The following is an 11,776-nucleotide window of genomic DNA, read 5'->3' on the forward strand; positions in this document are numbered from 1 at the left end:
TCTCTTTGTTTCCCCTGTGGACGAGGTCTTAGACTGCAAATAGTTTGAGGTAATAACTAGGTCAGTAGGGAATAATTACCCAGCTGTGCTGAACATTGGCCCATGCTGTACACTCTTCTTCTAGAAATAGATTTGTAATAAATCACTTTTAGGTACATATACCATCTAGTGCATCACAATGTATCAAACTATAAAGGTTTTGGGAAATTCAGGCTTTATTGAGTGTTTTCTTTTGTCCTCTGATTCGTGCAGACAGCAGCTGGAAGAGAAGCCCCTCTGGCAAGCAGAATGACCGAAGGTGTAGATGTTTCTCAGACCCCGAGGACCACAGTAAGCAATGGCTCCATCACCCACCAGGCAAGAGCCAATGTGGATGTTAGCCAAAGCCCTGGGACATGGAGCAGGACTTCCTCTTCACATCTTTCAGATACATGGCCAGGCCAAGGCCAAGAACATAGCTACAAGCCTGAGGATCAGGATGATCAGGATGTAGAATCCTCCAGCCTCCATGAGGGGTTGCAGTGCCACACAGGAGTAGCAGGAGAGCAACACAGTAGACATCTGGCACCTGATGGAGGGTGGGGCTGGGCTGTACTGACAGCTACTATCCTGGTCTTGGCACTCACACTTGCCTTCCCCTCCTGCATTGGCATCTTTTACACAGATTTGCAAAAAGAGTTCCAGGCGAGCAACTCTGAAACATCCTGGGTGCCAGCCATCATGACAGCAGTACTACATGCAGGAGGTCGGAAATGGATTCACATAAATCCATAGATACAATGAGATTTATTTTCACATTTATTGCTTTATTTTCCTGTAATGATTCCTATGATGATGAAGTGTGACGGGTTGTCCCCGCTCCTTGTGCCCTGAGTTCCCAGGGATAGGCTCCAGGCTCCCCCGTGACCCTGTGTAGGATAAGTGGTACAAAAATTATATGTATGGACTCTGATGTATTTCAAGATTTTTCTCCCACAATGTTCTATCAGACTTAGAAGTAATAAATACATTTGCATTTACATTTATTCATTTAGCAGACGCTTTTATCCAAAGTGACTTACAAATGAGAAAATACAAGCAAATCGATATATCAAGCAGAGAACAATACAAGTAGCGCTACCATACAAGATCCGTTAATTGAGTTCCAGAAGAAGCAAAGTGCACAGAGTAGAGGTGTAAGTGCCAGAGTACATTTTTATTTATTTATTTATTTCATTTTTTCATGGGTTGGTTAGGTGTTCACGGAAGAGGTGGGTCTTTAGCTGTTTTTCGAAGATGGTGAGAGATTCTTCAGTCTGGATTGAGGTTGGAAGTTCATTCCACCACTGAGGAACAGTTAGTTTGAATGTTCATGAAAGGGACCTTGAGCCACGCTGAGTAGGTACTGCTAAGTCTCAGTCGTTGATTGATTGCAGATTGCATGAGAGAACGTAAGCCTTCAGGAGAGAGTTGAAGTAGGAGGGTGCTGTTCCAGACAAGGTCTTGTAGGTGAGCATCAAGGCCTTGAATTTGATGCGGCGGCTACAGGAAGCCAGTGGAGGGAGATGAAGAGGGGTGTGACATGGGTTCTCTTGGGCTGGTTGAAAACGAGGCGTGCTGCTGCATTCGGAATCATCTGAAGTGGTTTGATGGAGCTGGCTGGGAGGCCCGAGAGTAGTGAGTTGCAGTGGTCCAGTATTGAAATAACAAGAATCTGGACTAGTAGCCTGTTCGGTGAAGTAGGGTCTGATTTTCTTGTGGTTGTACAGGATGAACCTATATGACTGTGCAGTTGTTGAGACGTGGTCTGTAAAGGTCAAGTTGTCATCGAGAATCACCCCAAGGTTCCTGGCCGTCCTGGTTGGCTTGCGTGTGGTTGAGCCGAGCTGTAGTCAGATAAAGTGAAGAAAGGCATTTTATTGAAAGCTTACTCTTAAGAAATGTGACTCAAGTGGAAAGTAAAAAAAAAGATTTTTGCTTTTAAATGGGTGGACAGTCTGATAAGTGAGCATAATTTTTTTTTTCCCTTTTCCCCTCTGAGGGAACATCAAGTTCAGTCTGACAGCTGAGACAAAAGAGCCAGGCAGGAGGTTGTTCTAACAACCTTCATGGCCAATTGTTCAGCTGTGAGAATATCTCAGTATGTTTCCTGTGTTGGAAAAAAAAAGTGATCCTCTAAACTGTTTTCTGCACAGTTCCATATCCTCCAAAATGTTCCTTTGAACAGGAGTAGTGTTTAGTTTAGGAAGCATGCCTGGATTTAAAGGATTAGTAGTATTGAATGTTACCTATACTAAAAAATAGTTATTAGCTGTAAAGATACATCATTTTGGAATGCTTATTGTATTCCCTTTGCTGACATCAAATCTATGGTAATATGTGGAAATATATGGTTTTGTGATTTCTATACATATGTGCTTAATAAATGTGATCACAAACACACAGAGAAATGCTACAGTCTCTGTTCGTAAGGGAGAAAAAACATTTGTAATTTACATTTGTAATTTTTTTTTTTTTTTTTTTTTTTTTTTACAATGTGACTGTTCTATAGTTGTTTGCAATTGTTTGGAAATCCCTGGCCAAATTACATATTTTAGTGATTTTTGAAGTGAAAAGTAAACAAAAGAGCTGCAGCAAACTATTTAAAAATTTTTTTTTTGCAAATCTATAGTTAATGCATAGTTACTTTATATGTGATAAAAAATAAATAAATAAATAAATAAATAAATCAGAACAGTAATTGTGGCATGTACAAACATTTGGATACCCTTCCAGGTACAACGTCTCAGGAACTAATTAACTTGTTAGGCTGACTCATTAAGACGCATTATAAGACTCAATAATTGGCATTAGGAATAATTCCAGAGCATAACAAATTCTCTGATTTTTCAAACCTTGTGCTAACACTCAACAACCATGAGTTCCTCTAAACAGCTGAGCCTTAATATTTGCTGTACATTAATATTTAATTCTTATATAGTTTGCTGAAGAGCTTGTGTTAATTTTTTTTATTTAAATTAACAAAATAGGTAATTGGGTAGGGTGCCCAAACATTTACATACAATTGTACATAAACCTGGAAAAAAGGTTGTTCATACTCAAGTTCCCTTTTGTAATCATGGAAGAGGATTTTCATCAATTCTGAGTAGAACACAGAGTTTGTATACCCCACTGCAATCCTCATCTATTATATTTTACTCAGATAATCTCCATATGTGTACGGATGCTAAAAGGGTTTATCTGCAATTCAGATACTCTTATTGTCATGTCAGGGTTTGGGTATTTGCGTGTGCTTTGTCTTGTGTGTATGACTACATGCGTATTGTTGTTTGTATTACAATGCTAATATTTCTCTGTAGGCCCTGTATGCAGCATTCTCGTGGAGTGCTTTGGTTGTCGTGCAACAATAATGGTGGGTGGGATCCTGAGTGGAATCGGGATGGTAGTCAGCTCTTTCGCTCAGACCATGGCAGACCTGTACATTGGCACTGGAGTCATCACAGGTGAGTCTTGCATATAACACGTGCATAGTATACATGTGCCAATAATCATAATATTCAGCACACAAAATACTGCTAATGTGGATAATTCAAAATATCTCAGTGTTCCATTATTGTGGAGGATTTCTAGTTAGGTAGTGTTCTTGCTCACAGGATAAAGAATATTCCATTCGGAAGCCACATAAGGACATTTAAGCTCCCTGGACAGAAAATTGGTTGCCTCCACCAGTACAGTGTCGAAATTGTCTATAAAGTGTCTATATTCAGTATGAATATACAAAAAGACCCAGATTGCTAGTTGATGACCAGTTTCAAAGGTGGGTACAGAACACCTGAAACACCGTATTTACAGAGGTATTGCTGTAAAAAATTAGTGAGAAGGACCGTGAGAATGGTTCAGTTGGACTCTGAGCAAAAGGATACTTGTGGCATTATTTGGAACAGCAGTGGCAACACAGGAATAGGAATCCAAAATTTTAGCTGAATTGTGCACCCAGTTAGTGGAAGAATGGACTAAATTGACTAAATCTCAAGCCAGAAGAAGGGGAGGAGTAACCAAGCATTCGGGAAGAAATGATGCATGCAATTTTTTTTTTTTTTTTAAATCTTCTTTGGTTCCTTATTTTGAGCAAATTTAAAAGAACCATTGCTTTCCTAGGCAATTCCACAATTCTGTTCACTGCATAGAGTTCCATGTACTGTAAGTTAAAACATGGTGGATAAAACTCTCACTCAGATTTTACAGGTGCAAAGCTCAGAGAAGAGGTCAAGGTAAATAGATGGTAATTAAAAAAGAAAAGAAAATTGTGATAATATCATAAAATTGGTTAGCTTGATGGCCACTATAATGATATGAACATTTTATATCAGCAGAGGACTGCTACACAGAGGAATCAGTGAAGTCTTTCTCAGAAGCACTTGTTGGATTCAGGGAAGTAATTCTGTGAGGTTTTTTTCTTCACCCAACAGGACTGGGATTCTGCTTGTGCTTCCAGCCATCAGTCACCATGGTGGGCCATTACTTTGTACGCCGCCGTGCCTTTGCCAGTGCCCTCTCTTCCACAGGAACAGCGCTGGGACTAGGCACTCTGCCCTTGCTGGCCAACTTTCTGCTGGGGCAGTTTGGCTGGCGAGGCAGCTTCATGGTGCTGGGTGGAGTAGTGCTCAACTGCTGTGTGTGTGGGGCTGTCATGAGGCCTCTTGGGGCCAAAATGAAGGTGAAGGAAAAGCCAATGCAGTCAGTAAATCCACTTGGTAAAACCAGTGGTCTTCTTGCAGAGCAGGAGCAAACGGGGCTGAAGGGGCGTCTGCAGAGCAACCTGTCAACCCTAGTGCCCTTCCTGTATAGGCATATGGCTGTTGACTTGATACGCACCCACCCACGCTTCCTTGCTTATGCCTTGGGTGTGTCCTGGATGATGTTGGGCTTTTTAGTGCCACTTGTCTACCTGGTCCCTTACGCCACTGCACATGGGATAGAGCAGGAGGGTGCTGCTCTGCTTATGGCTGTCCTCGGTCTGGTCAACATCATAGTAAGACCAACGGCGGCATTGTTCTTCGGACTTAAGCGCTTCCGTGGAAGCCGGCAATTTGTCTACGTGTTCGCCTGTGCCCTCTTGGTCAATGGCCTGAGCAACTGTGTGTGTGGTGCGGTGACCAGTTTCCATGCACTCCTGGGCTATGTGCTGGTGTTTGCTGCTTCCATGAGTATCGTGGGCTCACTGCTCTACACTGTGTTAATGGAGACGGTGGAGATGAGTCGTTTTCAGTCAGCCCTGGGCCTCATCTGCATCATGGAGAGTGTCATGCTTCTTCTGGGCCCACCTCTAGCAGGTGAGGCATGCCTTCTAGAACTATAAACAAGTGTGTTGTTAATAATATGAAAATGACTATATAAATAAAAACCATCAACATTTATCTGGTGCTTTTCATTATGAAAAATCTTTCTAGATAGAAAAGATTATAAGATTAAACAAAATATTAATGATAAAGCAGGAAATTAGCTATTCATAGTGAAATAACTAATTATAATCAGCAATATGCAATAAAAAGGTGATAATATGTATAGCTATTTATGGTTTTAAACAATAACATGCAGTTTTAGAGATGTTACTAATGTAGGACTCAAACTATAGACTACCATAAAGTGTTGTACCAGTGTCCAGTTCTGTTAGCACTTTATGGCTCCCTGTTTGCCTCCTGGTAATGTTCTGATTTCCTCAAGGTAAATAAAGTCAGCACATTCCTGCTTTTACTACATCAAAGACACAATGTTCCACTCGATTACCAGTAGCAACTCAAATGTCAAGTCAAATAGGAAGACCATGTATTCAAGCTTCCTGCTGATCTCCCTAATAAATAGGAGACTGTTATTGACACAGTGTCTCATGCTGAATTTGATCTTGCTCTTGCAGGAATGTTGGCAGATTTTACTGGCCAGTACAGCTACGTGTTCTTCTTCTGCAGTGTGTCTGTTTCCACCGCTGCCCTCTTTATTATGGTGTCTTTCTACTGGCTGGACAGACAAAGTAACAAGGAGGAGAAGAGGCCTTTCTCTGAAAACAGAAACAATTTGAAACCTAGTATCAGTCTGACTTCTGATGTTGGAGACAACCAAGTGCCTTTACAGAGGAAGAAGGTCCAAGATACGGATACTGCCACTAATGTTTAAATAATACAGTGTAAAATGCATTTCTGCATACTTCCACTAGAATTTCAGACCATATAGGAATGTACATTGATATTTTCCTTGCCATTAATTTTCTCATTTTTTAGTCATGGATACTGGGCTTCGTTTCCCATTCAAGCAGCTCAGTGGTGAAGGTTTATATTTGCACATAATGGAATTGACATATTGTCTTTATTCAACTAAAAAAAATGTATTTTTCTTTTCATAAATGTTTTCTATGTTTTACCAAACAACATTGCCAACTCAGTGAATATTGTTCTCTTGCTATAGATAACATTGTATTTTTGCAAATATGTACAAAATTATTTCACTTAGATATTTGCTTGAAGAAATATTTAATTCTGAATAAGGTCAGTCATGTTATGGTTGGAGGTCATGCCCCATGATGGATGTTTACTTTAATATATAGGCATAATTATAAAAAAAATATTGACACTGTGAAAAACCATGATAGCCTTGTTCAAACTATTTGTTAACTCTGAATTTATTTTAGTTACTTGAATGTAAAAATAAAGCCTTAAACATATTTATATATCTGAACTTTGTATTTAAATAAAGAGATACATTTGAGTGCTGCTGTTCTAGACTCATCAGTATGATCTGTCTTATACACAGCGAGAATTATTAAACCAGCATACATGTGCACGGTTAAGGGCGTTGTTTGTTGCACCTTGCACTGTTTTCAAAGGGTGCTTGGCCCCCGCAGATTGCCACTTGATGGTACATTTATTATTATTAATAATATAAGACTTTTAAATTATGCCAATCTTTTATGTGACTCATAAGAATTCTATTGTTGATTCTACTGTGTGTACATGATTCCCTCCCAAATTCACTGTGACCCTGACGGTTATTGAAGATGAATGAATGAATAAAGACTGCAGAGCTGCATGAATTAAGCTGAATGCATCAACTATACAAGCAAACAAGTAAAGTATTATTGTTAATGCTGCGGTCTAATCTTAAGTAAATACTTCCCTCTAGTGTTACATTTGGGTTGTTTCTCAAACAACTGTTTTTTTTTTTTAATTATTATTTCTCAACAAATATTGTGTTAACAAAAGCCAAGTTTGTGCTTTTGATGCATTATTAGGCAATTATGATGAAGTATGTTTTGTTGGCCTGTGGGGATGGTGTTGTGAGTTAGGGTTAGTGGAAAGTGCAACAGTGGAAATTACAACCCACATTTATCAGAGTTGATAACTTATTTGACTAGTCACACATGAATGAGTCAGCTGGTTGCATGATTTCAGTCAAAACCTAAATAAGTCAAAAATAAGTATGCCTATATTCTGCCTCCAGCTTTACCCCCTTTAACAAATTTCTCTATCTCTGAAAAATGCTACCAATGTTTATTCTAGTTTTACAACCTGTTCTTATCATTATGTTTTTCTTTTATTGTGTGTTTTTTTGCTCACTGCACACCTACTGTATTTGAGATGGGGTGAGGGAGACTGACAGGATCCCCATATAAACACAGGCAAGCAGTGCAGCCCAGATAACAGTTTTCTATATGGGTTTCTCAGCTGCATAATACACTGATACATTTGCTTAAACAACTATTTTTGTAGTGTTCTACATATTTTGCAGGCGATTTGTTCTAATTAGAAGTTGGATGTGCCAAAACTTCCTTCAGTCAAACAAAGACAAAACAGAGAAAATTTGTTTTATTGACTGCTACTACAGTATGAATGTCAGTGAGAGTGTGTGAATGTTGGATTTGTTTAAAATTGTTCAAAATGACTTGTGAACACATGGGCCACACTACCACCATTGATAATTTAATAAATGTTTTATTGGTTAAAATTGTGTGTTTGCTAAATTGCTTAATGGCAATTAATAGAAAGGTACTAAATAGTTCTTAGTCACCTACAAGCAGCAGTCTACCTTTTAATAATTCTGTGCTTAATGATGCAATGTTTTATGATCAGCGCGTCCAGTATTTCCATTGCTTTATTACTTCTCAGACAAAACTTCCATGTTTTTAGTTTGCATGCACTTGCAGTGAAATTACAGAGAAACATACAATTGAAAATCATAGTTGTAGGCTATTAAAAGTTAAATTGTAGAAACTGAAACTTCTATGACAGATATGTTTTGCTATCATCTGCAATCAATACAGTTGTAACAGACAAGAAAGCAAATTTCGAACTTGAAAGTATAATAGTGCCAAATGTCAAGGCAAAATGACATGTTGAATTACATAAAATGAATAAAAACATATTGCAATAACAATACTTAAATTTTTCTGCCCAGCAAATTGACACAAATTAAAAAAAATAAAATAAAAAAATAATAATAATAATAAAAAACCCCACAGCAATATCAATGCTTGAATTAGTTTCCTCTGCAATTCATTGGGTTTGAATATTTTGATTGAAAATAAAATTCCAGTATTCAAAATTCAATGCACCTTCCTAAAATACTGTTCCAAAATATTCACGTGTTAAAATACCATCTTCATTATTTGTCAGGTAGTATTTCAACACATTATTTATCAACCTCACAAATTCAGGCTGCAAAAATGCAGGTCTTAAAAGTGAAGTCTTCACATCCGGGTCTCACAGGCAGAGTAATGGATTGCCGATACTACTGTAACATGTTACTCTGGGCTGGCACCTAGTGGTGGGATTGTGTTGACAAGCCACAAGAGAAGATGAACCTGGCGGACTGGCATAAAGTTGGTTTGACGTTGGACGTTCGGTATTCGCAGATATGAGCAAATTAAGGGACCGTCTCTAAAGTTACATATTGGTATACATGTTTCTAACTTCAATAGCATTTGAAGGGAATGGTCATACAACCAAAACGTAAAAGTGTTCATCTAGGTGTCAGCTATAACACACACCTTTTTTAAAAAAAATCAAAAACCTAAAAGGTGTGTATCATATCTGACAAGTGTTCCTACAGGAACACATTCCAGTTGGTTTTGTGACTGGAAGTCATTCTCTTCAAATGCTACTGAGCTTTAAACTATGGTCTATTTTGTGTATATGTCCGTACGGTATAAAAACATCACAATATTCAAATATGATTTGACAGTTTATTTAATTAAATTTCAAAAATCTAAAAGGTGCGTCCAACGTCAAGTCAACTTCATACCAGTCCGCTAGGTTCATCTTCTCTTGTGGTTTTAAGACCCAAATTTTAAGACCCGAATTTTAAGACCCCGAATTTTAAGACCTGAATTTTTGCAGCCTGAATTTATGAGGTTGAAAAATAATGTGTTGAAAAATTACCTGTCGAATAATGAAGATGGTATTTCAACAAGTGAATATTTTGGAACCATATTTAGGAAGGTGAATATGTGTGCACTGAATTTTGAATGAGGGCGCACGGTGGCTTAGTGGATGGCACGTTTGCCTCACACCTCCAGGGTCGATGGTTAGATTCCCACCGTGGCCCTGTGTGTGCGGAGTTTGCATGTTCTCCCCGTGCTGCGGGGGTTTCTTCTGGGTACTCCAGTTTCCTCTTCCAGTCCAAAGACATGCATGGTAGACTGATTGGCATGTCTAAAGTGTCCGTAGTGTATGAATGTGTATGTGATTGTGCCTGGATTGGCACCCTGTCCATGGTGTACCCCACCTTGTGCCCGATGCTCCCGGGGATAGGCTCCAGGTTCCTTGTGACTCTGAAATGGATGGATGGATGGATAAATTTTGAATGCTGGAATTTGTTTTCAATCAAATATACAAACCCCAATGAATTGCAGAGGAAACTAATTCAAGCACTGTTATTGCTGTGTTTTTGGGTTCAATTTGTGTCAAATTGCTGGGCAAAAAAAGTATTGTTATTACGACATGTTTTTATTCAATTCATGTAATTCAACATGTCATTTTGCCTTGAGGATATTCGGCACTATTATACTTCCATACCGTTCCAAAGATACATTTATATTTAATATTTTTATTGTCATTATCGCCGGGTTACACACATTACAGTCAAAGAAGGGAAATAAGCTTAGGGATAGTGACTACAAGTTACACACCCGTTGTCTACGTCGGATTTACCTCAAATAGTAAAGGCTACAGCAGGGGGGAGAGCTTTCGCTTATAGAGCCCCACAGTTACGGAACAGTCTTCCTATTAGTGTTCGGGACTCAGACACAGTCTCAGTGTTTAAGTCTAGGCTTAAAACGTATTTGTTTAGTCAAGCCTACCCTGACTAGATTCTGTTCTACTACTTCGCAGTCGTAATAATCTTTTTTCTCCCTCTCTCCTTTCGCCGAGCCCCACACGAATTTATGGAGATACTAGAGATCCAGATCCTTTCTTCCTCTGGATGGAGCTCAAATCTTCTCTAATTCCAGACTGCTGGGACTACGGCTGCTCCTAAGGCCGTACAGACTTCATATAAATCCATAATGAACTTTTTCACATTATCTGTTGTTACCCAGATGAGGATGGGTTCCCTTCTGAGTCGGGTTCCTCTCAAGGTTTCTTCCTCTTAAAACATCTTAGGGAGTTTTTCCTTGCCACCGTCGCCACTCAGTGGCTTGCTCAGTTGGGATAAATTCACACCTTTAATATCTGTATACCATGTTGATATTTCTGTAAAGCTGCTTTGAGACAATGTCTATTGTAAAAAGCGCTATACAAATAAAATTGAATTGAACTGAATTGAATTGAGCGTTTAAGCTTACGGCCCGCCTTTCTGTGGAACAGACAGCTTTCGCGACCAATTGAAAAGGCCTGTCGACACGCCCATACCTGTCGACACGCCCATTATTTCGACCGGTAGCGACCCACACTTGCAGTGGGCCGATGGGCATACTGTGTGTGTGTCCATAAATAATGACAGTAATGATCATATTGCGTCTCCTTTTCTTCGGCCCAGCTTGGTAGTAGGGGCGGGTTTAGTTGCTCGTTTCCCTCAAAATACTTCTAATCTATTACCCCACATTTCCCTCTCAAAAATTTGTTTGGTCTGCTCCATAGTATCTTGCAGCCAAAAAACCGCGAGGCTGGGACAGGCAGCAGGCTTCATTCATTCTCTCTCTCTCTCTCTCTCTCTCTCTCTCTCTCTCTCTCCTCCTCTTTTTCCCTTCTCAGGCTCTGCTGACCCGCTCCTCAGAGAAACAGGAGTTGTACAGCTAGTAATGCAGCTCTCCTACACTGCACCCAGATGCTGTCTGGATTGTTTGATATTATTATAAATGTTCTTTGTCACACAGGTCTTCTGTTTCTGTTTGCCTATTTTACAAATATGACTTGATATCTGTTCAGTGTTACTTCAAATAAATATGCTTAATTATCATTTATGTTTCTGTATCGTGTTATATTTTTATGCCAGTAACTGGTGTTAAAAAATGGTCTTAACCATCAATAGGCCGGTGTGTTATGATGTGTGTTGTGAGCTGGGTTTGGTGGGCTGCTCTGGGCAATCTCCTGCTCATCTGAATGCATTTTTCTCATTTTTATTTCTCACTTTTATTTCTTGTTCTTATATATATATATATATATATATATATATATATATATATATATATATATATATATATATATATATATATATATATATATATATATATATATATAATACCTTGTATTTTCTTTATCATCTTTATGTAAAGCACTTTGAATTACCATTGTGTATGATATGTGCTATG

At 38.8% G+C, this 11,776-nt stretch overlaps 1 protein-coding gene across 1 annotated transcript; it reads left to right on the forward strand.

The window, feature by feature from the left end:
* Positions 1 to 256: 256 nt before the first annotated feature.
* Positions 257 to 6,727, forward strand: slc16a5b (solute carrier family 16 member 5b). Its single transcript, XM_017485217.3, has 4 exons — positions 257 to 745; positions 3,339 to 3,482; positions 4,449 to 5,312; positions 5,894 to 6,727. Exons 1-4 carry the CDS (start codon positions 289 to 291, stop codon positions 6,148 to 6,150), a joined length of 1,722 nt encoding a protein of 573 aa, XP_017340706.1. The 5' UTR covers positions 257 to 288; the 3' UTR covers positions 6,151 to 6,727.
* Positions 6,728 to 11,776: the final 5,049 nt, after the last annotated feature.

The sequence above is a fragment of the Ictalurus punctatus genome, chromosome 2 (assembly GCF_001660625.3).
Source record: "Ictalurus punctatus breed USDA103 chromosome 2, Coco_2.0, whole genome shotgun sequence".
NCBI classification, from domain to species: Eukaryota; Metazoa; Chordata; class Actinopteri; order Siluriformes; family Ictaluridae; genus Ictalurus; species Ictalurus punctatus.